At 41.0% G+C, this 26432-nt stretch overlaps 2 protein-coding genes across 11 annotated transcripts in view; both read right to left on the bottom strand.

Annotated features, from left to right (window-relative positions):
* Positions 1-11200, bottom strand: part of mbnl3 (muscleblind-like splicing regulator 3) — a 42319-nt gene extending 31119 nt beyond the window's left edge. For 4 of the 10 annotated variants that reach the window (XM_053235774.1, XM_053235773.1, XM_053235776.1 and 1 more), the window contains exon 1: positions 10730-11199. The gene's annotated coding sequence lies outside the window, so the exon portion shown is untranslated. Of the gene's footprint in view, positions 1-10729 lie in introns of all 10 variants that reach the window. The other 6 variants (XM_053235770.1, XM_053235768.1, XM_053235771.1 and 3 more) reach the window with 5 other exon arrangements.
* Positions 11201-12290: 1090 nt separating this feature from the next.
* hs6st2 (heparan sulfate 6-O-sulfotransferase 2) lies at positions 12291-24649 on the bottom strand. Its single transcript, XM_026918570.3, has 2 exons — positions 23692-24649; positions 12291-13716 (listed from the first exon to the last, which is right to left on the bottom strand). Exons 1-2 carry the CDS (start codon positions 24228-24230, stop codon positions 12882-12884), a joined length of 1374 nt encoding a protein of 457 aa, XP_026774371.1. The 5' UTR covers positions 24231-24649; the 3' UTR covers positions 12291-12881.
* Between the last annotated feature and the right edge of the window lie 1783 nt (positions 24650-26432).

Below are 26432 nucleotides of genomic sequence, written 5' to 3'. Positions count from 1 at the left end.
TAGGATCTGTGCCCGTGTCTCACAGAAACACACACAGACGGAGGAGGCGGCGGGGGTTCGGGAGTGTGACTGCGCAGACAGACAGCCCAGAAGGGAAGGAGAGCACTGCAGTGAAGTGGGAGAGGGTGTGAGCAGGATGATGTGAGCATGTGTCTGTGTGTGTGTGTGTGTGTGTGTATGACGGTGAGAGAGAGGGGGAGCGGGAAAGCAAAAGAAATAAGAGAAGGGGGTGGAAATTAAATTACTAACGCACTCCACACTCCAGAACAAAGGAACCTCCACATGAAGCAAAAAAAGCAACAGAAGGATGCTTTTTTGCTCGCTTTTACATGCTGCGCTGCTCTTCCTGCGTGCTACAGGAAAAAGGCAGCGAGTGGCCTAGTAGCCAGGCTACGCCACACACACACACACACACACACACCTGTTCTCTGTATAAACACACACTACTTCTATATGGCTCATAGAAACGGCAAGTGAACTGTGACAAGAAGTGGACCTGCCATGTTCCACCTGGTCCCACTGAAAAGTTCAGTCTTGTATGGCTTAAAACAGCTGCAGACAGCTGTTTTATGAGGTATGGTGTATGGTTATAAATAGAGAGCTGATGCCACAACATGAATGTGTAGGCTGAATAATTAATGATGCAATGCAAACCGGAAGACGGGTTCGGAGGGAGCGTTTATGATGTAGCCTGGGCCCGGCCTGCTCATCATGAACTGCGATTGCTGCAGTGCCCTTGAAAATGTGCTTTTCAGAAGGCTCTCTGCAACTAGCAAGATCATACAAATTAGCATGTGTCATGCAAGACTCCATACGAGCTCATAGTAATATGTTTTGACAAACATGACTTGATGACTAATGATGTTAGCATGTTGAACAGCAACCATTTCCTCTGCCTGGGCAAAGAGAGCAGACAAAGGATCATCTGTTTGAGCCTAATAATATTATCAATTCACGGGACAGGCTTTGCTCAGGCGTTGTGGCGATGTGAAGCTGGTTTACAGTAATGTTCTCCGGCTGGGACGTGGCTCAGCAGAGAATAGAGACGGCAGACGGTGAGATGTGTGTGTCACTGCTGTATGTCTGTGAGGAGGCCTGCAAATATCAAACGTCTGGAAACGGTGAGTGTATTGACTGTACAAGGTCACTCAGCCAAAAGCACCGAGAAACGTGTGCACGCACACGCACACGCACACACACACACACACACACACACACACACACAGACTTCAAACTGCAGTGACCTTCAGGAATGGAGAGAAGTGAATGTGTATGCACAGTGTGTGACAATGCTTTAAATTCACAAACCAGTCTTAGAAATCAGACCCTTAGCAAGGGATCTAGAGGTTTTTCTAAGTGCGTGGATTAAAAATATATGCAAAACAGAATAAAGAGAATGAGAGAATAAATAATTAAATTCACCGAACCAGTTTGCAAGATCTATGCCAGCTATCTGTTTCCTCACATTTTTGTTGCAGACATCTGTCTTTCATTAAACATTAACTTTGATAAAACCTCTGACTAAATATAAAAGCTGCAGGCGCAGACAAAATAAAGCTGTTTCCTGTAGGCTGTGCAACAAACAAACTAATCTCCAAGCCTCAGACGCTTGATCAACTTGATCAATATGATGTTAGTAAGCCATCCCCGACATAATACTCGCTACGGTGATGCTTTTCGTCTTGCTGTTTCACTCTCCATCAAGTCATCCTTCATACTACAGGCTACAGTAACACCAGTTAATAATTAACCCAGTACTTCCAGGTCTATTCACTTTTTAAGCTTTACTATCCTGTGTTTTATCCAGAGCAAAGTGAGCATTACCATGTTGCCCAATAAAACAAGTGTAACTAAACAGGTCATAGCCTTGAAAAGATAATCAACTTAAATACACAAACCAACGCCTTAAACTGCTGGCCAGAATATTTTAATAGCTAACTCTGAATGTCAGTGTAGACCTTTTTTATTTGATTTCTTGGCCTTACGGAAGACATACAGCACTTAAAATAGATTTCATGACTAAATATAACCAGAAGGAAAATAATTACATTCACCAGCCACTTTATCGGGAGCACGTGCACATTCATGTAATTATCGAATCAGCCTATCATGTGGCAGCAGCACAATGCATATAATCATGCAGATACAGGTCAAGAGCTTCAGTTAATGCTCATATTAAACATCAGAATGTAGAAAAACTGTAATCTCAGTGACTTTGACCATGGCAGTATCACTAGACTTAAATAAAACGATGTGAAAACCAAAAACATGTTGTCGGTAGAAACGCCTTGTTGACGAGACAGGTCAGAGGAGAATGACTGGTTTGTGGTGACCGGAAGACTACGGTAACTGAAATACTCAAATGTGTCTGGAATCAACAGCCATGCCATGGTCAAAATCACTGAGATCATATTTTTTCCCCATTCTGATGCTTGATGTGAACATTAACTGAAGCTCTTGACCTGTATCTGCATGATTATTATAATCATTAAAATAAAATCAGCTGTGGTGTTAAAATAATAATGATGTGAACTTGCAAGGAAACCGAGCTGTTATGTTCCAGTTGGGGACGGAGCTGATTTCTGGGCCAGAACAACATAAACGATCATTCATTCATTCATCCATCTTCAGTAAGCGCTCTGGTCAGGGTCATGGTGGATCCCTATCCTGGGAACAATAAGCGCGAGGCAGGAATACACCCCGGATGGGAAACCAGCTTATCTCAGAGCATGACAAACATGCAATCACATGCCAGTTTAATTTAGAGTCACCAATCCACCTACCAGCGTGGTTTTGAAAGGTGGGAGGAAACCCATGCAGACACTGTGAGGACATCCAAAACTCCCAGCACCCTGGAGCTGTGAGGTGTCAGTGCTACCTGCCGTACCACAATGCCACTCACAACATAAACAGAAAGGTGAAATGAAGAAACTAGCCCATGGCATGGTAATCTGAAACAGCTGCAATTATTATTAACCCTTTTGAAATTTTACAAACTGCACCTTTAACAGCCCTTCATGTCTTCCTTTAAGTCTCTGATAGCTTTACTGTAAATCTCAGCAAGATTGAATTCAAATAGCTATCAAATAAAGCTGGCCTACAAACATTCTACTGTATTCACTCTGTGTTATGAGGTCACAACAGCACTAGCTGTGCCATATTTGAATGTTTTGTCTGAATCTCCATCCCCCTAATCTCCCTAATCTGGTCTTGGCTAATTCCCTCCCACTGATCAGCTCTCCCCATCATACGATACCAACCAACAAGGGAGGGTGAAGACAGAGGACAGTGTCACAGTGCAGCATAATACATGTTATCGGCCCTCTTCCGCATACATGAGCTCACCGACCCCCACGATTGGCTGAAGTCTCTGTGATTGTCAGGGGAGGGAGTATGCCACCACTCGCACTCAGAGAGCATGGCCCGATTTTGCTCTCTTGGCTCCCGGCCACAGATGGCTGTGGCATTGCTGGGATTTAATCTTGCGATCTCCTGTTGATAACACAAAGCTTTTCTCTTGCGCCACTTGGGAGCCTGTCTGATTTTTTTTTTCTAACTCTCTGGACATACTGACAGCTATCACTATCATAGATGCTGTGAGAAAAATTCCTCTGTGGCCATCCTCTACTCTGTAATCAGCAACTAAACTTTTCAACACAGGCCGGGTTTACACACTTCTCCCTGTCTGCCAGCTATTTTGTGCATGAATAGCCCACATGATGGAAGACTATAAATGAACAGCATGTGGAAGATGAAGAAGCCTATACTACAAAGCAGCCTATGAAAATGATGAGTGCTGTTCCTCGAGATTTGAAACCTGATGCCAGCTGCATGACAGCTACGTATTTTTACTTGGTAGGTTCTGAGTAATATGTTATCCTTCCAAAAGACTGTTATCCTCCCAATGTGTAACATTATAACAAGCAAAACGCATGGACACTAACCTAGTGCAGCATTAGATTTCAGGAGTGCGCTGGATATTCTAAACTATAATTTTAGACATGATTATAAAATGGCAAACATTTCTAACTAAGGCACTATATAATAAAGACAGGCAACAAACTCATCAAAAATAAAACTGATCTGAAATCAGGAGTGTAAGTGATGCTACATGATGCTCATGTGTGAGTGTATATTATCGGCGTGAGAGGTTTGCATAAAGGGCGTGGAGGTGAAGAGAGGTGGAGGACAAAGCCGTTTTTGGCAGCTGAGTCGGGGAGAAGCATGATCGACAGCATCAATTACAGTGGCTTCAATAACTACAAGAAGAGACAAGAGCTTTGTAATATTGTGGTGGGTTATAACACACAGAAAATGGTGTTATAACACACACAGATGCGTAGCTATGTTCAGCACCATAGTTATGCTTAGTGAATGGGTTAGACGGAGATGAGGGTGGGAGTGAAACACAATTCCTCAGCATGGATACCGCATATTGGTGCACTGCACAACATACCCAATGCAGACATACATGCAGTATGCAAGCAACCCCAGGATCTATACGATGCTCCTGCACAGTAGCAAAGCGGCACTAGAGTATAATGCAAGTAGTAATACTCTGTAGTACTGCTTGTACGAGGTCATTAATCATTTAAAAGTTTCTGTCCAGATCACACATACTGTACAGTCATATTGCACTGCAGCTGTGTAATACATAATGCAATGTGCTGGTGTATAGTGAAGCATTCACATGAAGTCACGACACACAACATGGAGGAAAAAACTAACTTATCATGCTGACCTTGTCCACTTAACACCACAGCCAATAATTGCTGAATTTTTTTGACCTAAAGTATGAATTAGCCTATACGATGGAACCGAGGACATTTAACTCAGCTAAAGAACTCCTACAAAGCAGAATTCATTCTCGTTATTGTAGGTCTGACCATCAAAATGACCTCAGGGCAGACAAAAGTGATTTCAGAACTCCTCAACCATGAATGTTCCTAAACCAGACAGTGCAACTCTGCAGTGTGCTTGTGGGAATTTACTTTGCTATAACATAACTTTGCTTCTGTGTCCCATGCAAATCCTTAAAGCCAAGTAACATAAGTTTTTCTATGTTAATCTCATTGCTAAAAGATGAAATCCTTCTGGTTTTGTCTTCAAAAATCTGTTTTGGGAAGGAGATAACAAAGCTCTTGTTTGCATTCATTTGTTCGTTCATTTTTTCATTCATTCACTCATGTGGGCATTTGATTTAAAAATAAAACATGGATGCATACAACATTGATGCATATGTAGAAGAAATGTGACGTATTCCATGGCGAACACACTGCATCTGCTTGTGCAATGCGATGCTGCCAGGGCAGACGCAATATATAACTGAAAATGACCTAATTGTTGATGTACTGTAAAACACGCACAGGGTTAGGGTTAAGAGAGCATCATGTAGCACACTGCATTATCTGAAGCACGTGTTTTGGTCAAAAATCATACGGACATGAAATCCTAAGAGCAGCTGAGGTCTTTTGACTGTTTAACTTGCAGAACTGAAACTGTAGGCAGTGGATCAAAAAGGAGAAGTACACACTTCTTGAAATTAGCCAAGCTGCCTGGTTTAACCATTTTCCTAAACTACTTTTACTGTTAAATATAGCGGAACTGAAACAAATGAACCTCAGTTTATACTAATCATACAGGAATATATATATATATATAAAAAAAAAACCCTAACGTAATATCACTTAGTGACACAACGAAATGAAACTTCTCAGCTCAAACTGAAATTTCAGACCTGGGCCAAAAACTGAAGTATATTTTTTCATCCTTATATGGACATTCTAATATATATTACAATAATTTTCATACAGTACATTTTATATAGCTGCATATCAACTTTATTAGAACTGTATTAGAAGCAGGTGCAATTAGATGACACAGCAGTCATGTTGCAATGAAGAGAGATGTGCCATGTTCGGAGCAGTCATGCTTTCCACTGTGTCTGAGTGAAAAATAGAGAAATAGCAGCAGAGGAGCACGGGGTGGGAGCATGCAGAGGCAGAGCTTAAAATGGACGCCAGACAGTTGAGGTTGAGGTGAGTAAGAGGAGTGGTTAGGAGACAGGCGCCGGCAGCTGCATGAGTTAAACTGAGAGAGAGAGGGAGAGAGAGAGAGAGAGAGGGAGAGAAGGAGAAAGACCATGGCCTAAGAGCAAAATAATTAGGTTAAGTACCTCTAATCCCCTCAGCCTACTCCTGCACTGCAGTCTCCATTCACAAAAACCTCCAGTGTCCTGTGTCCACACAGGAACACACAGTCACAACATGCTAAATTTACAGAATCCGGGCAAGATTGTGTGTCTGTTTACAGCAAACTGATTTTTTTCATTCTCCACCCAAGCTAGTCTGACCAAATACTAAAATAGCTAAAAAGAAAATAACTAAACCATATAAGATGACATTTCTCAAGTAAGGAGTAAAACACGATGGGCGTGCTGTTACAGCAAAATAATCAAGCTTGACATGTTACTGAGAAACCACAAAGCCCTCCATCGTGAAGACTTTCCTGTGTTGAAATGTTAGAAAGTGCTGACACTGGAGACTCCTTCCAAAAATGCTTAAAAAATTTTCTTCTCACAGAAAACTTCATCAAAAATATCATCAATATCACACATCTTCTGGCTCGTTTATGTGGAGCATTTGTCATGCAAGTCCCTGTGTAAGTTGTTACTATAGAAACAATAAAGTATTAGAACAAGTGCATTAATACAAAACTTGCAGCCAGAGCTATTGCCTGAGTCGTGCTGTTGTGTAAAGAGTAAAATATGACACTATGTTTTGTTATAGAAGAATAATCAGCGGTGTGATACAGCCCGACTGTTACCACCCCACAGTTGATTGTTTTCCAATAACAGCATGTCCTGAAGTCTTTTACTAAATAACAATGACAATTTTTTATTTATTAAAGAACCACACATCATAGTCTTTTTTCTAATTCCCACACACCTGTCAGCTCTTCCCTATCACACACAGACTCGTGAAGCCGTTTTTGAACTGCTGCTCATGCTACATCATAGTGGTGTAACACACTTGGAGGAAAGCACCATCCGCCCCCTTCTGCATGCATGAGCTCGCAGAACCCCATGATTGGCTAGTGTCCCTGTGATTGACACGGGAGAGAGTATGCCATCCCTCCCACCCAGACAGCATGGCCAATTTTACTCTCTTGGACTCGGCCATGGGTAGCTGTGGCATCGGATTCGAACTTGCAATGTGCGAACAACTGGGCGATTGCTTTTTCTGTTACACCACCAAGGAGCCCACATGTCATACTTCCACCTTTTCACAGTTACATTTAATACTGTCGAATGTTTTGAGACAAGTAAGTTGCTGTTTTCACTTATGTTATAACAGAGACATAAACAGTCCTTCTCTCAGTAGCCTTTTTTCCCTCTCTCTTGACATCAATAAGACAAAAAAAGCAACGTGTCATGTTACCGAGAACCTGGAAAGACCCTCCCATGGTGGAAAACTTACTGACTGTTAGAAAGTGCTGACAGTGGATATTTCTTCATAAATGTTATTCAAACATCTCCTTACAGAAATCACCGTCTCAGCATTTAAGCTTATATATCTTTGTTAAATAATGTTTTTTAACAAATCTGTTTATTATTAGGTTATGTATGTAGAGCATCCTTCATACCACCATACCCTCTGAATGATATGTTACTATAGAAATCATTGCATATTAGACCAAGTGCATTAATGTACACCTGTTTGAATCACAGCTGGCACTAGTCTCAGAGCTGCTATTACAGAATATTAATCAACACCTTCTGACTGATCACATTAAAGAATTCAGCAGCACTGTGCTACAAAGAAAATTAATCAACACTTTCTGACCAATCAGAATCGATCCTTTAACAGTGCTGTGGTGTAAGTGATATTAAAGCTTACTGCTGCTATGAAATCTTTCTCTTCTAAGACCACCTGAGCAAAAGGTACACTACACAAACACTTTCTGATATTATTTTTACTACACTTCTGATAAAACCAAACTCTGATAAAAAATAATCTACATGAACAGACAACCTGAGATCAGTAAGTAAGGCAACACAGATGGTAATTACTGCTAAATAAGACGTCTGTGAGATTACAAGTTAATAAAGTAAGATAAGCATGAGATTATATGCTTACAGACATGGCCTAATCCGTTATGCCTATGTACTTTGTTATATACACAGGCTTGCCAGAGCATTCAAGCTTGGTAAGCAGGTCTTTGTCATGATAATAATCATTTCTTTATGAAAAGTTCGAGTTCAATTGTGGTAAACACTTGACTTATCCTTCTTGTGAATGTATATGTATTTCTCTCTGTCCTAGATTGCCAATTAAAGATGGATAAGCACCACGCAGCACCCTTTCACATGGCAGAACTAGTCTGAGCTGGCCTGTCAGGAAAAGGGGAAACGAGGACAGGTTGTATGTGTACAATAATGTCACACAACATGTGGCGTGGAAACAGTGATAACAGCGCAAGCGAGCTAGACAAGTGCAAAGTCCACGAGTGCAGAAAGGCATGGAGGCAAGTCAGGACCTGCAGCGGGTTACTGTAAACGACGCGCTGTAATGGCAGTGCTCTGTGCGGCAGCGTGCGTGACTTTACGATGACCAGTCATTCCCTCATATCACTCTGCTCACCTCTACAAGAACCAACAGCTCCCCTGTTCCCATCTGCCATCACCAAGCCCTTAACACAACCTACTTTATTCCTGCCCTATAACCTGCAATAGGTCTTCTGTCTGCTTGTTGGTTTTTTTTCTGCTCACAGATTGGATGCTGAGCTTGGAGGACTAATTATGGCTTTCCCAGTCCTTCAACATGTCCATAAGTGGCCGTTGCCTTGACTGGTTACATCAGCTTGGTGTAATGGTTTAAATGAGGAAGGGCATAACAATGAGGGCACTCAGAGTAAGACGTTCCACCTAAAACAACACAGACATGTAGAGGCGGATGATTGTGCAAGTGAGTGCTAAGATTAGCTACAGCATTTAATATTCCCACATCAGCGAAGGAGGAATATCATACCACTGCCCGCAATCAATCCCTGTGTCCGAAATGCCTTATCCACTATTCCTTACAAACAGAAAGTGCATTATGGGTATGCAGTGGCTACTAGGGTACACCATTTGGACACTAACCTTTTGTAATTTCACTGTGAGATTTCATGAGTATACTGGTTTAATGAATTTAAAGATGCATTAGGTCAGATTTGAGTGAGCTTTTTGATCACTGAACCTGACCCCATTTCCACCCATGTACACAAAGCTCCGCCCCCAAAACTTATGGTGGTTCAACTAGAGTTAGCATGCTAACTAGAATTACCATTAGCAAGGAATGTCATGATATCACTTGGACATTCAAATGCTTGAAAGTCAAGTTACAACCCATAACATAAACAGGTAAAATTCCTCTCATAATTGTTTATGAGGATATGAAGGGGTGGTGGGGGCGTGTCGAAAAAATGTCTGATAAGAAGCCAATCCAAATATAATCTAAATACATTCTAGACCTGAAGGCAAGTTTCCAAACTTGTTTTTTTTTTCCAGCTACATGTCCTGAGACAACAGCCTAAACTTTTTTCTACATTATTTCCACATTATGTGTACTAACAAGAAATGAACAATATTGACTATTGCACCTTTAAACAATCAGACAGTGAGAGAGACAGAGCCACCCTTCTGATCTTATCTCGGTACGGCGCTTTGACAGGGCCGCAGTCCACATCACGTAATGTGAAATCGGGCAAAACAAACTACCTCACACACACAAATACACAAAACACACACACAGTGCCACTACCCACACTACATACCCTTGACATGCCCCATAACCTTTTACTGTGCAACACTTGACACACACAATATGTTTGAGACATGCCCTGAATCTGCCGGCCCATCAGGAAGTGCTAGTGTGAGAGAAAGGGACATGGAGGGAGAAAACTAGGCAGAATGCTAGGGCGATCGTAACTGCAGACTGTATGTGCAGGAGCAAAAGGTCAGCATGGTCAATCAGGACATGCATTTCCTGTGGGCGTGTTAAGCCTGTGTAGCCTGGATCATTACAGTAATGGCAACTGGAAGCACAGGAAACGGCCTACAGTAGCTGTGGATGAGGGGGGAAAAAATGCACAAACTAACAAGACATTATGGTGGAGAGCTGGACTCCATAAATCTTGAGCTATTTTGAGACTAGGTAACTAACAAGTTGCTTTAAAATCTCTCTCTCTCCCTCTCCCTCTCCCTCACACACACATTACATTTCTATATTCACAGAAAGCTCATTTCTGGGTTTATGTTTCTATATACTCCTTTACTAACAGCTGAAGTGGATAAAAAGTGCCTGCATGTTGCTCACCTTTCTGCCTCACTGCCCCTCAATGTGACTACTGAGCAGATCACCAGCTGCAAAAGTAAACACACTAACTTCAAGCATTTATCCTGTTATACACGACAAAATCTGCCATAATGCATTAGGAAAATGACATGTTATAACAGGCATGCTTCAAGGCCATATGCAAAGCAGGGTTAGCTTGAGGCTCACTACCATTGTCGAATGGCTGAGGAGCTTTAACAGGATTCTTTACATCAGCTTAAAGATATGACATATGTTACACTCACACTGAGCTGTCATGCACGGACATGGCGCGAGCTCAGCCACAGCACTCGGGAATGTTATTCCGCTTTAATGCTAGTTTGCTAACTGCGCCAGAGTGAATAAGCACTTACCTGGGTAGACAGACCTCTTGTTTTGCTCAAGGTAGAGGGGGGGAAGTGCTGGATATTGTAGCTCGTCCCCTCGTTTTAAAGCAAAATCTACGCAAATAAGAGAACCATTTCTTTCAGGAGAAGCGTCCCACTCATTGGTTTGTGCGCGGCGCTTTTTTTCAGCCCTTCCCTTCCAGCAAGTTTACTTCTCCTCTGGGCTGGGGGTTAGCTCAGCGGCTCTGTGCGGCTCTGCGTGGCTCTGTGTGGCTCTGTGCGGCTTGCAGCCTGAGCAGCAGCGCGGTGTGGATTTTGAGGAGAAAGGACGAAAGCGAAGGAGGAAGCGTGAGGCGAACTTGCTAGCGGCTGGTAGGCAGCAGGAGAGGAGAGGAGAGGAGAGGCGCTAACGAGGGAGGAGGAGAGCAGAGTGTGCATGGAGTAGTGCACTACAGCGTGCACTACACTTCCTCCATTTTAGGGGAATCCCATTCCTACTTAAACGGCAAAAAAAAGCCTGTTGCAAGGGTGGAGTCGGGAAAGCTGAAGAAAAAGCCACCCCTCTCAGTGTTTTAACATAGCATAACATATCAGTATAAACTTCCATTATTCACTTCTTTAACCAAAGTAACGCTTATGTCTCAATGTACAGTTTTAACGGCTTTTATTATTATTTTTTTTTAAAAAAAACAAAGTCGCTAAAGTCTAATAATCTATACGGTGTGTAATTACACAAACTCAAACTCACACATAAAAGCCAAAGCAGCTTTTATACAACAAACGCGTATATTGTGTATTTATTTCAGAGATTGCTCGTAAACGGCTTCTTAACCGACACTTTGGCGCCATCTGTTGTCGAGAAAGGGAACTGCAGGTAAATGCAGCCGGGTGATGGGCTGTGTCTCAAATACTAACTAAGGCTCTGTGAAGCGAAGCTGAGTGACCTGATTCGGTGAGCCTGAATTCTACATATGCTGTTATATTGGGACACAAGCAACATGTAGCACAGCAGTAAGCCTTTAGGGACCATCCGTCCATCCATTTCTATACCGTTTATCCTACACAGGGTCACGGGGATCATGGAGCCTATCCCAGGGGACATGGGGCACAGGGTGAGGGACACTCCGGACAGGGTGCCGATCCATCTCAGGGCATAATCACACACACACACACACACACACACACACACACACACACAAAGGACAATTTAGAGATGCCAATCAGTCTACAACACATGTCTTTGGACTGGGGAGGAAACTGGAGTACCCAGAGGAAACCCCTGAGGCACAGCAGAGCATGCAAGCTCCACGCACACAGGGTGGAGGTGGGAATCGAGCCCCTAACCCTGCAGGTGTGAGGAGTGGTTCCCTTGGGTCCACTTTGGCCCTCTGTCTACTCATAGCCCTTAAGCATATTCCCCACTGTACCTACCTTTACAGCACTCCTGTTCACCATAAATAATGTTAGCACAAGCTTTTAATTCACACCTATTTCTTTTTCAAACACTGTCTAGAGAAGTTAGACAAGGCTATTTTAATACTCACACCAAAAATATAATACCCACATTTCAGTGTCCACATACCAAAGCTACAATTAATATCAAAATTTATTTGAGTAGCAACAAATTGCATTCGATTACCAGTATATTCACACATTTATCTGTTCATACAATTTGTAATATAGCTTATGTTAGGAATTACAAATAATGTGATTTGCTACAATATTTTATACTGAAGCCAGAGGCTACATAATCAGTACAGTAAGAATGCTAGAAAATATCACACCGCCACCTACAATCAAATGTCGTAGTGAAAGTTCAAATAAAAAAAAAAATTAACCATAAAGAAAACACACCTCTTTGATTCAATAGCATTTTTAACAACATAAATTCAGTTAAGGACCCTAAGGTACACTGGTACATAGGGAGGATTGCAGTGCGCATGGATTTTGAGGGGAAAGAAAAAAAAAACAAAAACAAAAGGCAGAAACCAGCAAAATTCACTCAGTTCCTAGCTGCATCTGACACAAACAAATGCACTTTTTCCATGTGCTAATCGAGAACATAAAATTAGTGTTTTGGGGTTTGAATGAGTAGAAAATGCATTGCTTGGCAACCTAGTGGAGAATATAGGAAGGTCAGCAATTCCACCCATTTTTTTCTTCAATGCCCACTGGGTTATCACCATTGCTCCACATTGTCTAAATAGTCCTCTATGGTTTCATTCTCGTCATCGTCCTCCCACCATGGATCTTCTGATTCCACTCCTACATCTTCTTCCAACATTTTCTCATCCTGTTTTGGCTCAGCAAGCCTAGTGGCTAGGGACTGCCTCGTTTGTGGTGGGGTTTTAGTGGGCCTAGTACCCTTCCCCCCTGTCCAGTGTGGCACCTTGGCGCGCAGCCTACGCCTCTCCTGCTGGCGCCGTTGGCGAGCCTGGCGTCGCTCCTTCTGCCGTGCATACTGGAAGCGCTGCAGGAAGAGGTCACGTGCATACTCGTACAGCTCCACATCCCAGGCATTGAGTTCACGGATGCGCTGCTGTGTCTCGGATGCCACATCAACGCTGGCAGCACGTGTGCCGTTGAGCTGTGTGAAGGGTGCAATGAAGGCCAGGCGGAAGGTACGCTCAAACAAGTACTGCGTCTTGCGTTGGTACTCAGTCAGGCCAAAGAAAGCCATGCGTCTGAGGTTGCGTTTGGCACTTTCCAGTAACACGGCGCCACGCTGCTGCTCACTCATGACTGATGCATTGTAGCAGCCCACGAGGCTCAGGTCGGCCAGCATGCGAGTCTGCCGATTGTTAGCCAAGTTGTAGGGGCACGCCATGAACTCGGCGAGTGAGCAACCTGACCAGTCATCACCCGTATAGCAGCTGGGAAGCTCTGCCACAGTAGGCGCCCGACCATCACACACATGCAGCGAGGCTTTCCATGTGGCACCACGCTGCACGTGACGCCACTCACTCAGGTAGCGTGACACCGGATCCCGCAGGATCGTGATGTAGTAATAGTTCCTGTGGAGAAAGAGAAAAATAAATTAATAATAATATAATATAGATTAATAACATGCATACTGTTGTCACTTCTAAAACTGATCAAGTGTAGATTAAATCTTGGGTTGACCTTAGGAGTACAGGAATATCTTCAAGAAGGTGGCTGCTAGGCTTGTGCAATATAATGATTTAATTGTGTGTACAAGATATTACACTGCCACTATATTCAGTGACGGTTACCACGATTATATTATTATATAATTCTATTGTTACCAGACCAGTCAGCCTTTATGCAATTTGTGTAGGAGCTCTGCAACTTAACACTGGAATGCAGTAATAAGAGCTAAAACTCAAAAATACTCCTAAAGAGCAGTGTTTTTCTTCCCAAATAAAACAAGAGATGAGGCAATCGTCATATGAATCTGCAGTGTTTTGCACAGCTGTTTTGAACTGTCCAATATTAACTTAGGGTGTATCTCATGCACCCCCACTTTCTGTCAAGGTAAACGGAGAATATAACAGAATTCATTAATGTAAAAAGTACGCCTCCTTCAATTCTATGTTTTTATTTATCAGGGGCTAAATAACAATTCTGTGGTCCTCGCAAACTTCTATAAACAAACAAATAACCTCAAGTGACACCAAAAAAAAAAAAAACACAACAGATTTCAATATGTAGTAATTTTTTCCCAAAAAAATGTAAATCAACATTGAGAAGTCAGATGGGGGGAAAAAATAAGTACTTCCATAATCATTAAGAGAGAAATTAGCAGCCAGGTACATTACTAATGAAATGTACAAGATTAGTTAATCATCAAGAAGTGTGACTACCTCTATAAAAGCAGAACCTTTAGCAGTTTTGTGTTCTGGAGCACTCAGGTGTGTGTCTACATCATGCCAAGAAGAAAAGACATCAGCCATAACCTCAGAGAAGCAATTGTTACTGCTCATCAATCTGGGAAGGGTTATAAGGCCATCTCCAAACAATTTGAAATTCACTATTCCACAGCGAGAAGGACAAATGGAGAGCCTTCAAGACAGTTGCCAATCTTTCCGGGAGAGGGCATCCCAGCAAATTCAGTCCAAGACCAGACTGTTTAATGCAGAGAGAAAAACCCAAGAGCTACATCATGTAACCTACAGGCCTCTGTAAGCACATTAAATATTTATGTTCGTAACAGCACAATCAGAAAAAGACTGAACAACAAATATGGCTGTCATGGTAGGGTGGCTAGGAAAAATCCCTTCTCTACAAAAAGTATATGAAGCACAGTTTAGGTTTGGAAAAATTGCATCTGAACACACTGAGGTGGAGATGTTTGGTCATCATGCACAGTGCCACACCACAATCATTCCAGTCCATAAAGTGCTTTGCGAGGAGAGTCACGAGTCACTTACGGAGTAAGTGACTCCCACTATACAGTCCCCTCCAGTTTCCCTATAACCCTAACCATTCAACTGATGATTCTATATCCTTTGCCATTCCCTTGGCCCTTACCCACCTGCGTTTAAAAAAAAAAAAAAAAAAAAAAAAAAGACACTTATGTGAGAATGGGGTTTATTGACTTTAGATACACTCAACTGTGCCACAGAAATCTACACAAACTGAGCTTGCTGGGCCTGAAACCCAACATCTGTAACTGGATCCTAGACTGCCTAACTGAGAAATTTTTAGTCAGTACAGCACCTCCAGCACCATCACACTAAGTAATGCAGTCCCCCAGCGCATATGTGCCAACTCCACTGCTGTTCACACAGCTGACTCACAACTGTGCAGATCACATCATCCATCATTATCCTCAAGCTCATAACGAAGGTGAATTAAGAGTGATGCAGCAGGTCAGGATGCTGTCTGGAGAATTTTAATGCGTCATATGCAGAGGACAATGAGCACATTTATTACAAATGCACATATGCACAAAAGGATGGCAACGAATAATTCACTTAACCTGATTTAATTGACCAGTGATCCCACATAATATTGTTGTCCATCATAACAGGGCTGGGAGAGAGGACGATGTAATCAGATATTGGCAATGACCAACATATAATCAGTGCTGTTCCTTAACAGACAATGATATCACTCATTTGGGGAAGGATAGAAAACTAGAGATGTAATTTTAAACAACTTGTAAAATCAGCTACTTTTAACTAAAGTAAGATTTACATTTTATTTACATTTACTTATCCTACAAATTCAAAGGACTAAAAATACTCTGAATTATGACAGCAAAGGCAGCTTAAATAAATTCAAAAAGTGAAAACATCTTGTAGGCTATACCACAAAAGTATTTATTTATGAGGCATTTTCCATTTACTTATTATAAAATGAACAATATTCTTCTAAAATTGAACTAAAGTGGCTTTAATTTCAATTTATGATGAAAACACACACACACACACACACACAAAAAACACTTCTTGGTAACATGTTATCTTGTACACTCCCTGACAAAATGTTGACTTTGACTTTGTGTCTTTCTTTTATGTTTTCTGGGTGTATTGGGTTTTACTGTAATACATTTTATTGATTTATTGTCTCCTTACAGGTGTATTCTCCATCTATAGTATGAATGTGCCATCTGCTTAATATTGGAATATCTATAAGAGTTAAGTGAAGTAACCACTATAAAAGCATCACTTTCTGGACCTGATTGTTGCAAAGTGTTGTCAATGTATGCAAATGCCACATGACAAGATTACGGTCATGACTCCTCTGAAATTCCACGTTTCCTAAAAGAAAATGACTTATTTGAATACAATGTTGAATGCAACATAGTCATTATACAACAGTTCCAGTCCACTAATTTGATTGGATGGGAGGTGATCCAAGAGTGCTTATATTTAGTATAACCTTACTGGGACATTTCACTGTTTGTATCACTCCGCTTGTCTGTGTTTGCAATGTAAAATTCCTATTCTAGCAACAGTCCCACTGGAACCGTTACTGCAGTAGAGTTAGCATGACATCATCAGCAGACATGGTGAACGGTACATTTTTCATCAATATAATTTCTGAATTAAAATATGAAAGCTTGTCAGATGAAAATGAAAATGAAAGGGAAGAAGGGAAGCCAGTTTCACCGGCTGCACCTTTAACGGAAATGTACAAATAATTGTGAGCTAGCTAGCCAGCTAGACAGGCTATCAGGGCTGTGGCTTCTTTGGGATCTAAGAAACTGTTGTATAAAAGCAATATCACACTCGCAATCGTGCTGTGATACTGAATATCAGCTTTATCTGTGGCCAAATAACAGCCATGCTGATACTCAGTATAACCAGACTATTGCTCGTGCAATACTGTTTATATAATTATAAAAGCTCTCCAATCAGAATCCTCTTCGCAGTAAAATGCCAACATACTAACGTGACCTTAAGATAGGGGTAGACTTTTTTTTTTTTTTGCAATATTTCAACATCCCCATGTAACATCGGGGGACTGAATGGTTATAATTTCTACATTTGACTGATGGCTCAATTGGAAGCCAATGGGAAGAAGAGTAAACCTTAATAACCTTAAAGAGTAAACCTTAAGAGTAAAAGTTAAATGGGAAGAAGAGTAAACCAGATGATGCCTGAAGGAACTGGTTGGATGATCTGTTCAGTAAATCCAGTACACAGCAAAATAATCACTATATAAAGCTTTGAATCCAAAAATAGTGCAGAGTTGCAAGAGATGTTTTGATACCTTTTCCAATACTACAACATGGCAAAAAGTTTGATTCTGTAACATTTGATACTTTCAATGTTGCAGCAGTATCAAGCGGCTGTAGTATCAAAGGACTTCAATTTAACTAGTGTCTAAATCAACACGCAATCATAGAAATAACGGATGCTTTACGATTGATGGATTGTGCTGCCATGGTTCACATCACCTACACTCTTTACTGGGAGCCCATTAGAAGAAAACAAATGTGCAATCCAACACACTGTTATGTATTTACACTTTATGTAGTCTTGGGTACTGTTATGAGTTGCACCATGGTCCTGGAGAAACGATGTTTCATTCCAATGTATACAAGCTTTATAGAGGATTGACAAATTAAAACCCACTTGGCTTGACTTAAGCTGGCCAGTATAAAGCCTCATGCATGCCACAATATCATGACTGTAGTTTTCTGTAAATAAATCCATTGTACATTAATGTGAACATACCGCTGTTTAAAGCAAACATGAAACGCAAGAGGAAAGAAAAACAAATCTATACGCCCATGTTGTTCATTTCTAGCTATCCATGGAGGAGCTTTATCATAGGAGATATATATATATTTTTTTTATTGAAGACAGCAGCCTGAGAAACTAACAGCATGACACGTGACAATAAACTGAGATTCTTTTTGTCAGTTTCATAAACCACCCCGTCTGTTGTGACAAATATGCATAAGTGCAGAAGTATAAACCAGGCTTAACTCAGTTTGTTAAATGTGGAAAGTGGCTTGATCGGCTAGTGCACGGCTTGTTAAACCGGCCATATAAGCAATTTCGTAGAGCCCAAACATCGTAAAAGGCTCTCCGTGTTGCATTTTCTGGATGTCTTTGGTAATTAGTCTTAGTAAATCTAAAGAGCACATGTTTTTACTTTATAGTTTTTTTTATTGTAAAGATTACAGCTTAATCTGTCTGGATTTTAAATTATTATAAGTACTCATATATGTGTGTTATTTGTGCTATTTGATGGAGTTGATGGAAACCTGGCATGATGTGCAGACATACTGTACGTACTGTACTTGTGTGCTTTGGCTGGACTGTTGGGGTAATGCTCAAATTTCTTAGTCAGCTCCCAGCTGCAGCAACAACCCTGCTTTGTAGGAGTATGTATGCATGCTGGAGGGCCCATTTTCTAAATACTGCATAGGGCCTTACAGACTCATGGGCTGGCCCTGATTGCACGGATAAAGAAAACATGTTTCAACATGTGGGAAAAAAAATTTGCAGATTTTTATGAAGATGCTGATGAAAAGGGGGAACAGGCAAAACAACAAAAGCAGCATGCAAGAGTTGCTGTAAATCCCTACACTGCAAAACAGCAAACATGAGCGTGAAATCTCGTAGATTGTTGGCAAACGTATGTGTTTATGAACACATTTTATTGAGAGTTTAATTCTGGTTAACGATTAACTGCTTTTCTGGTGTAATGACTCATGAAGGTCGTGACACCATCACAAATTAATTAGTTAATTTTTATGAAGCCAAAATTTGTAAGGAAATAAAGGAAAGTAAATTTACATAAGGAACTACATAAGGAAACACACTGGGATGTACCATAATAGGAAAATAATCAACGAGGGGTGGTATGATGCAACACACACACAAAAAAAAAAAACATAGTTTGTCATGTTACTGAGAAACCTCAAATGTAAAATCATTGTTGGACATCACTGAACATGTGTTAAAACCAAAGGCAACTGGGCTAATATTTTTAACTAACATTAACTACTTGTTACACTGACAGACCTCGAGAGATTTGTTTGAAAAGAGTGGCATGTAAACAGTTTGTTCAGAATGAACAGAATTCATTTGGACTGATGAAAAAAATCTTTTCATGCCCAGTCTTTCTAACAGAGCAGTGTCCTATTTGAGGAAAAAAGGGCTCAATAGTAATACAGTGTAGATACCAAAGTCTGTGCAACAAGACAAAGTTAGCAACCAACAGTGTGCTGCTAACAACTAGGAGCCATTTAAAACTTCCACCTGTGACTACAGAATATGAAAATAAATGTAAATGCACTAATGTAAATAGAATGGTTTTACATGTCAGCATGCCTCTGACAAATGACTGACTCTAGTGTTAAACATATCAGCTTCACCCTTAGGACTAAGCATGGATTTAGTGTATACTGCTTATAAATAATGTAAGACTCCTTTCAGTCCCTTTTGAAAAGCAAAGGCCTGTCATGCAACCAGAGCTGCATTCAATTAGTGGTACTTTTACCCATGGCAATATTATCATATATTTTAGGATCAAGTTTAGGGTGTCTAACAAGTATGTGAAAGACGTTTCAGCAGGAGAATGAAGGATTACCTTAGAAAAACTTGTGTTTCAAACAGCACATGAAAAGTACACAGACGCCATTCTACATTCAAGCAAATATAACATGTGAAAGCACTGGAAAAAGTCCCAGAACTCCAAGAGTACAGAAGTGCGTATCTTTCTAACATACTTAAATTTGCATAGATGCAAATTTTATTTGTTCATTCATCTTCAGTTACTGTTTTATCCTGGAGCTAGAACCCATCGTCAAACCAAGGAACATGGTATTCATGCAAAGCAGGAATGCAACCCGGATGGGATATCACATGGCACCACGTGCACACACGCACGCACGCACGCGCATGCACATTCACACACTCATTCACACCTAGAGGCAATTTGGTGCAGCCAATCCTCCAACTGCTATGTTTTTGGGAGGAGAACTCCTAAAACTGCACACAGAAAGTAACCTAATCAAACCGTGACGTGGCAGCACTACCCGCTGCACCACCCTACCACTTAGCCATTTTAACAGCGAGTGTAATTTGACAGAGAATACGTATCTGGAACAATTACCAAATACACTATATAGCCAAAAGTACATGGACACATGACTATCACACCCATATATGGTTCTTCCCCAAACTGTTGTACAACGTAATTGTATAAAATGTCTTTGTATGCTGTAGCATTACAATTTCCCTTCACTGGAACAAACGGGCCCAAACCTGTTCATCATGACAATGTTCCTGTGCACAAAGTGAGGTCCATGTAGTCATGGTTTGCCAGTATTGGAGTGGAAGAACTAGCCAAGCCTCCTCACCCAACATCAGTGCCTGATCTCACTAATGCTCTTCTGGCTGAATGAACAAATCCCAACAGCCATGTTCCAAAATCTAGTGGAAAGCCTTCCCAGAAGAGTGGAGGTTATTATAACAGCAAAGGGGACCAACTCTGTGTTAATATAAAGGGTTTAGCAATGGGCACATAAAGGTGTGATGGTCAGGTGTTCACATACTTTTGGCCATGTAGTGTATTCTTAGCAGAATGGGACTGGATGAAGCATGCTCACGCATCCTCTTCCTGACAGTTTTTTAAATGATCTGTTTCTCCAATTAAGGGGAACCTTTGAATTATTGTATGTAGTGTTTATTTCATACAGTATTTTTTTTTTTTAATTATTCTCTTTAAGAGTAGCAATAGTCCTAGAGTTGACCGTATATAGGAAGCAGTGAAATTGGGACACTTTACGAGTAGTTTACAAGTATATAGCTTACGTACTTAATCCAGTACACTAAATAGTATGAAATTAATATTCTTCTAATGTCATATTTGTTCTTGAACTTATACTGTAGGATTCAACCTAGCAGAGACTAGGGACTTATATGAGTCTACCATCAGGCTATAGTCTCAGGAAGGTCTGTCCAAACAGTGACTATGTGACATTTTTGAAAAGATGAAATATATTTTAATTTGGCCTGCTGTGTAATATATATATATATAGATATATTATTATATTATATTATATTATATATATATATATATATATATGCACCAAATTTAAAAACAGATGCACTCTGATTCTCTTCTGGTCTGCTTCTTTGAAAAATTAATGCTGTTATTGTCTTACAATGGCAATGTCATCTGTTTTTTTTTTTTTTTTAAAAGGGCAGCTCACATTCACACACCTAAAAATAAGAATGATCTTTAAATATTATGCATAGAGGAGTGTCCACAGTCCATCTACAAGTGTCTCCCACTGTGTTAGATTTTACAAGAGGAGGCTCTGTGCCGTTATTCTCTCCGAAGGACACTAAATATGAAATGTGGGGGTGCTTATCATTTTGAAACCAGTACTTTGCATAAAATAAAGCTCCATTTAAGACATCCAGAAAATAAAACTACCCAGCTTCTTAGTGTTTAAGCTCTAGAGATTACACTGTACCCAAACTTTTAGGTAAACATTATGTATAATCTCTATTTAAAAAGGACTATACAAGCAGGTTTTTAACACATTATTTGTTACACTACTGAAAAGCAATCAATGAAGCTTGGTGTTTTTTTTTTAAAATATATATACATGTATATATATATAAATATATATATTATCATTTTAATTATCACGCACACTCATTTTCCCCCATCTGGCCCACATATTTAGAGCAGTTTGGCCAGCCCTGGTTTAAAGAGTGAATAGATGTTAGAATAGACCTCCTGTGGTTTGAGTTAGCTAAAGAAAGGCGAGCCTCAGAGCGTTGTCAATGACCTCGCGGTGGCCTTTTGTCTTGGCGCATCTGGTTTCCCAGTGGATTTTCTCTCACTGAATAATAGTGCAGGTAGAAAACAATGTAAAGAGGAGGAGCACTCAGTTCCATCAAGATTAGTAGCTGTACAATAGCACTAGAGAGATAGCAAGCCAAATATTTTCCAAATGACGAGAAATGTGTGTGAAACAGTGACAAAAACAAAACTGGAACTGAAGCCATACACACACTGAAGGCATACACATACACTGAAGTTACACACACGCTGAAGCCACATACACTGAAGATACACACACACGCGCTGAAGATACACACACACGCGCTGAAGATACACACACACGCGCTGAAGATACACACACACGCGCTGAAGATACACACACACACGCGCTGAAGATACACACACACACGCGCTGAAGATACACACACGCGCTGAAGATACACACACACACACACGCTGAAGATACACACACACACACACACACACACACACACACGCTGAAGACACACACACACACACACACGCTGAAGATACACACACGCTGAAGATACACACACGCTGAAGATACACACACACACACGCTGAAGATACACACACACACACAGTCTGAAGCCATAGACACACACTGAAGATACACACACTGAAGCCATAGACACACACTGAAGATATACACACACTGAAGATATACACACACTGAAGATATACACACACTGAAGCCATAGACACACACTGAAGCCATAGACACACACTGAAGCCATAGACACACACTGAAGATATAGACACACACTGAAGCCATAGACACACACTGAAGATATAGACACACACACTGAAGCCATAGACACACACACTGAAGCCATAGACACACACACTGAAGCCATAGACACACACACTGAAGCCATAGACACACACACTGAAGCCATAGACACACACTGAAGATATACACACACTGAAGCCATAGACACACACACTGAAGCCATAGACACACACTGAAGATATACACACACTGAAGATATACACACACTGAAGCCACAGACACACACTGAAGATATACACACACTGAAGCCACAGACACACACTGAAGATATAAACACACTGAAGCCACAGACACACACTGAAAATATAAACACACTGAAGCCATAGACACACACTGAAGATATACACACACTGAAGCTACACACACACACACTGAAGCTACACACACACACACTGAAGCTACACACACACACACACACACTGAAGCTACACACACACACACTGAAGCCATAGACACACACTGAAGATATACACACACTGAAGCCATAGACACACACTGAAGCCATAGACACACACTGAAGATATAGACACACACACTGAAGCCATAGACATACACTGAAGATACACACACACACACTGAAGCCATAGACATACACTGAAGATACACACACACACTGAAGCCATACACACACGTAGACACTCACTGAAAATGTAGACACTCACACACTGAAGATACACACACACACACAGAAGCCATACACACACTCACACTGAAGCCATACACACACTCACACTGAAGCCATACACACACTCACACACACACACACACAGAAGCCATACACACACACACACACACACAGAAGCCATACACACACACACACACACACAGAAGCCATACACACACACACACACACACACACACACACAGAAGCCATACACACACACACACTGAAGCCACACACACACACACACTGAAGCCACACACACACACACACTGAAGCCACACACACCTCGGGCTCTTGCGGCTTGGGGAAGCCTCTCGGCTGTTCATCTTGGACGGGACGCAGCTGGTCAGCTCGGTCCAGTCGGCGTGCAGTCCGCAGCTCCAGCCGGTGGAAAAGCGCGAGAAGAGCCACGTTTCTTTCTTCCCGGGCCGGTAGCACGTGCACTTCTTCTGACCGACGTGACACTCACACGGGCGCTCGAGCTGAATGTTGCGGACGAGGTGGCGGCCGAATGTGGTGCCTCCGGTCTTCTGGATGTGCAGGAACACGATCACGTCGTCGCCCTTGATGTTGAAGTCGACGACGCGGTCCAGGTCTTGCTGAGTGAAATTAAAGCGCGGCACAAAGCGCGCCAGAGCGCCGTCTTCTGCCACATACGGATCACCATCACGACCATCACTTCCGCCTCGCAGCTCGGAGAACGAGCCCAGGTGCAGCAGCTGGCACTCAGAGCCGGGACACACATACTGCAGCACAATGACGCCGAACAGCAGCAGCATGAGCAGCCCGAGCAGCACACGACTGTAGCTGGACCTTTCATCCATCTTCTCGCTGGAAAATGGGAAGCATTACTCACTCAGACAGGCGGCTAGCTCTCCCCTCACTGCCCTGCTTCTCCGCTGGATGCTGTACTACACCACCACCACCACCACAACTACAACAACAACAACAACTACTACTACTAGTAGTACTACTACACACCGCCACGGCTCGGGCAGCTTCACCGCACAAAACCCAGCAGAGCTGCTCTTTATCCCCCTCTCATCTCCAACTCCCAGCCTACTCACACCCCAAGCACAAAGTCACGCTTTACAGCCCACCATTTAAAAACACGAGTGTAATTAAGATCCTCCAGCCTTCAACACTTCCATTATGGATTCGTACAATTCGACTCTGACCCTCTTTTTTCCCAGAAGGACTTGCGTTTGTGTTCGTCGCTCCTCTTTTCCAAAATAAAAGTCCCACCCCAGCACCAGTAAACACACTGTCCTTTATGCCACAGGGCATTTATTTATTTATTTATTTATTTAATTAACTGTCTCATTTAACTGTCCCGCGAGGTATTTAATCGAGATTATGAGATCATAATGCCCTTCACGAACAGAATTAATAGAATTTTGTAAGCTAACTTTGGTTTATTTGTGGTCTCCTCTAAAGAAAACATGTCCATGAAGTTTTTTCTTGCACATTTCTAAGCTTTCTTACCATTAATAAAACAAAATACCCACAACACATGACACATTTCTAAAATCCTGAAGTTGGCGACTGGCTATATGTAAAAGAGAAATGTTTATATTATATTCTAAAGAAGGGGCGTGGTTTGTAATTCTGGCGGATGTTTTACGTATTTGTTGTGGGCGTGTCCTGTTAGGGGCGTGGTTTGTTATCCTGCAGGACGCAGACGGCTACACTTGCTTTACTTTCATCCCCAGTGACACGTTGAAAACATTATTTACTTGTAGCATACTTATTCATGACATCATAAATGAAATGATATTACACAATAATATTGAAATATTATAGGAACGCATATATATTAAGATACATGCTTAAATATCATTTATAAATAAATTCTTACTGCAATAACAAGAAAAAATCGTCACTATTTTCCACATTCATAATCAAACTTTTCTAAAATTCAATATAAAAAAATCAGAGTAGAAAACCACATTTTTAAACTCATTTCTTGTAGTAGAAAAATATAATGGGATTAAACAAAAATAAACATCTTCAATCTCGAAAACTGTATGAACACAATACACTAGGTAAAATATCTCTCCATGCTACATGCATACTATTTTTTACTCTCTCTTTCTGTACCTCCTTCACTCCTGTCTGTGTCCTTGGTGCTATTCCCCCTTGTAATGCATGTATCATAGATAGGGTTTGGTTATAAGAGAGCAAAAGTAGATTAGATTATCTTTAGTGTAAACACATATGAACCACAACAATAGCAGACGGCTGTTTGGTCAGCTTATCTGTTAAACCATGGGAATGTTGTAAGACCACAAATCAACCAAAACCTGTCATTCACACACCATGTTTTGACATTTTTAAACATGTACAGTTCATTCAGAAGGTATGCAGATTCTTTCTCTATTTGCTCATTTTGTTAAGTTACAACCTTACTCTAACACAGATCAGATAATGATATTTTCTCATCAGTCTGCAAAAAATATAGTTCGTACAGTACTGTGCAAAAGTCTTAGGCTCATGCAAAGAAATGCTGAACAAAGATGCTTTCAAAAATAATGAAATTAAATGTTTCTACATTAAAAAAAAGTACTATAAAGAGCAGTAAACAGTAATAAATGAAACAAAGTCAATATTTGGTGCAACAATCCTTCGCTTTAAAAAAAAATGGTAGTCTCAGGTACAATGTGTGCAGTTTTATAAGGAAATGAGCTGTAAGTGTTACTGAGCATCTTGCAGAAGCAGCCACAGTTCTTCTGGAGACTTTGACTGTCACACTTGCTTCTTATTTTTGCAGCAAAACCCAGCAGCCTTCATTATGTTTTTTTGTCTGAAAAGTGTCTCTTATGTAATATGCTGCTTTCTTTACTGACATACAAACATTTTTCTGTAACATTTAATTTTGTGCTGGAAAACTGATGTTTGGAAATCTAAAATGTTTTTGTACTGAATCAATAATCAATAATTTAGAAGTCATTAAATAAAAATCTATAGCAAAGTTTGTACTAAAAAAATAACTGCCTAAGACAGTACTTTTGCACAGTACTGTAAAT

Source organism: Pangasianodon hypophthalmus, chromosome 7 (assembly GCF_027358585.1).
Source record: "Pangasianodon hypophthalmus isolate fPanHyp1 chromosome 7, fPanHyp1.pri, whole genome shotgun sequence".
NCBI classification, from domain to species: domain Eukaryota; kingdom Metazoa; phylum Chordata; class Actinopteri; order Siluriformes; family Pangasiidae; genus Pangasianodon; species Pangasianodon hypophthalmus.
The sequence above is the reverse complement of the archived record's forward strand: the minus strand, read 5'-3'. Positions and strand labels throughout refer to the sequence as shown.

Coding starts and splice junctions, on each gene's coding strand:
- hs6st2 (XM_026918570.3), bottom strand. CDS start 24,230: ATGGATGAAAGGTCCAGCTACAGTCGTGTGCTGCTCGGGCTGCTCATG. Junction 13,717..23,691: donor CCAAGCCGCAAGAGCCCGAG/GTGTGTGTGGCT, acceptor CTTTCTCCACAG/GAACTATTACTACATCACGA.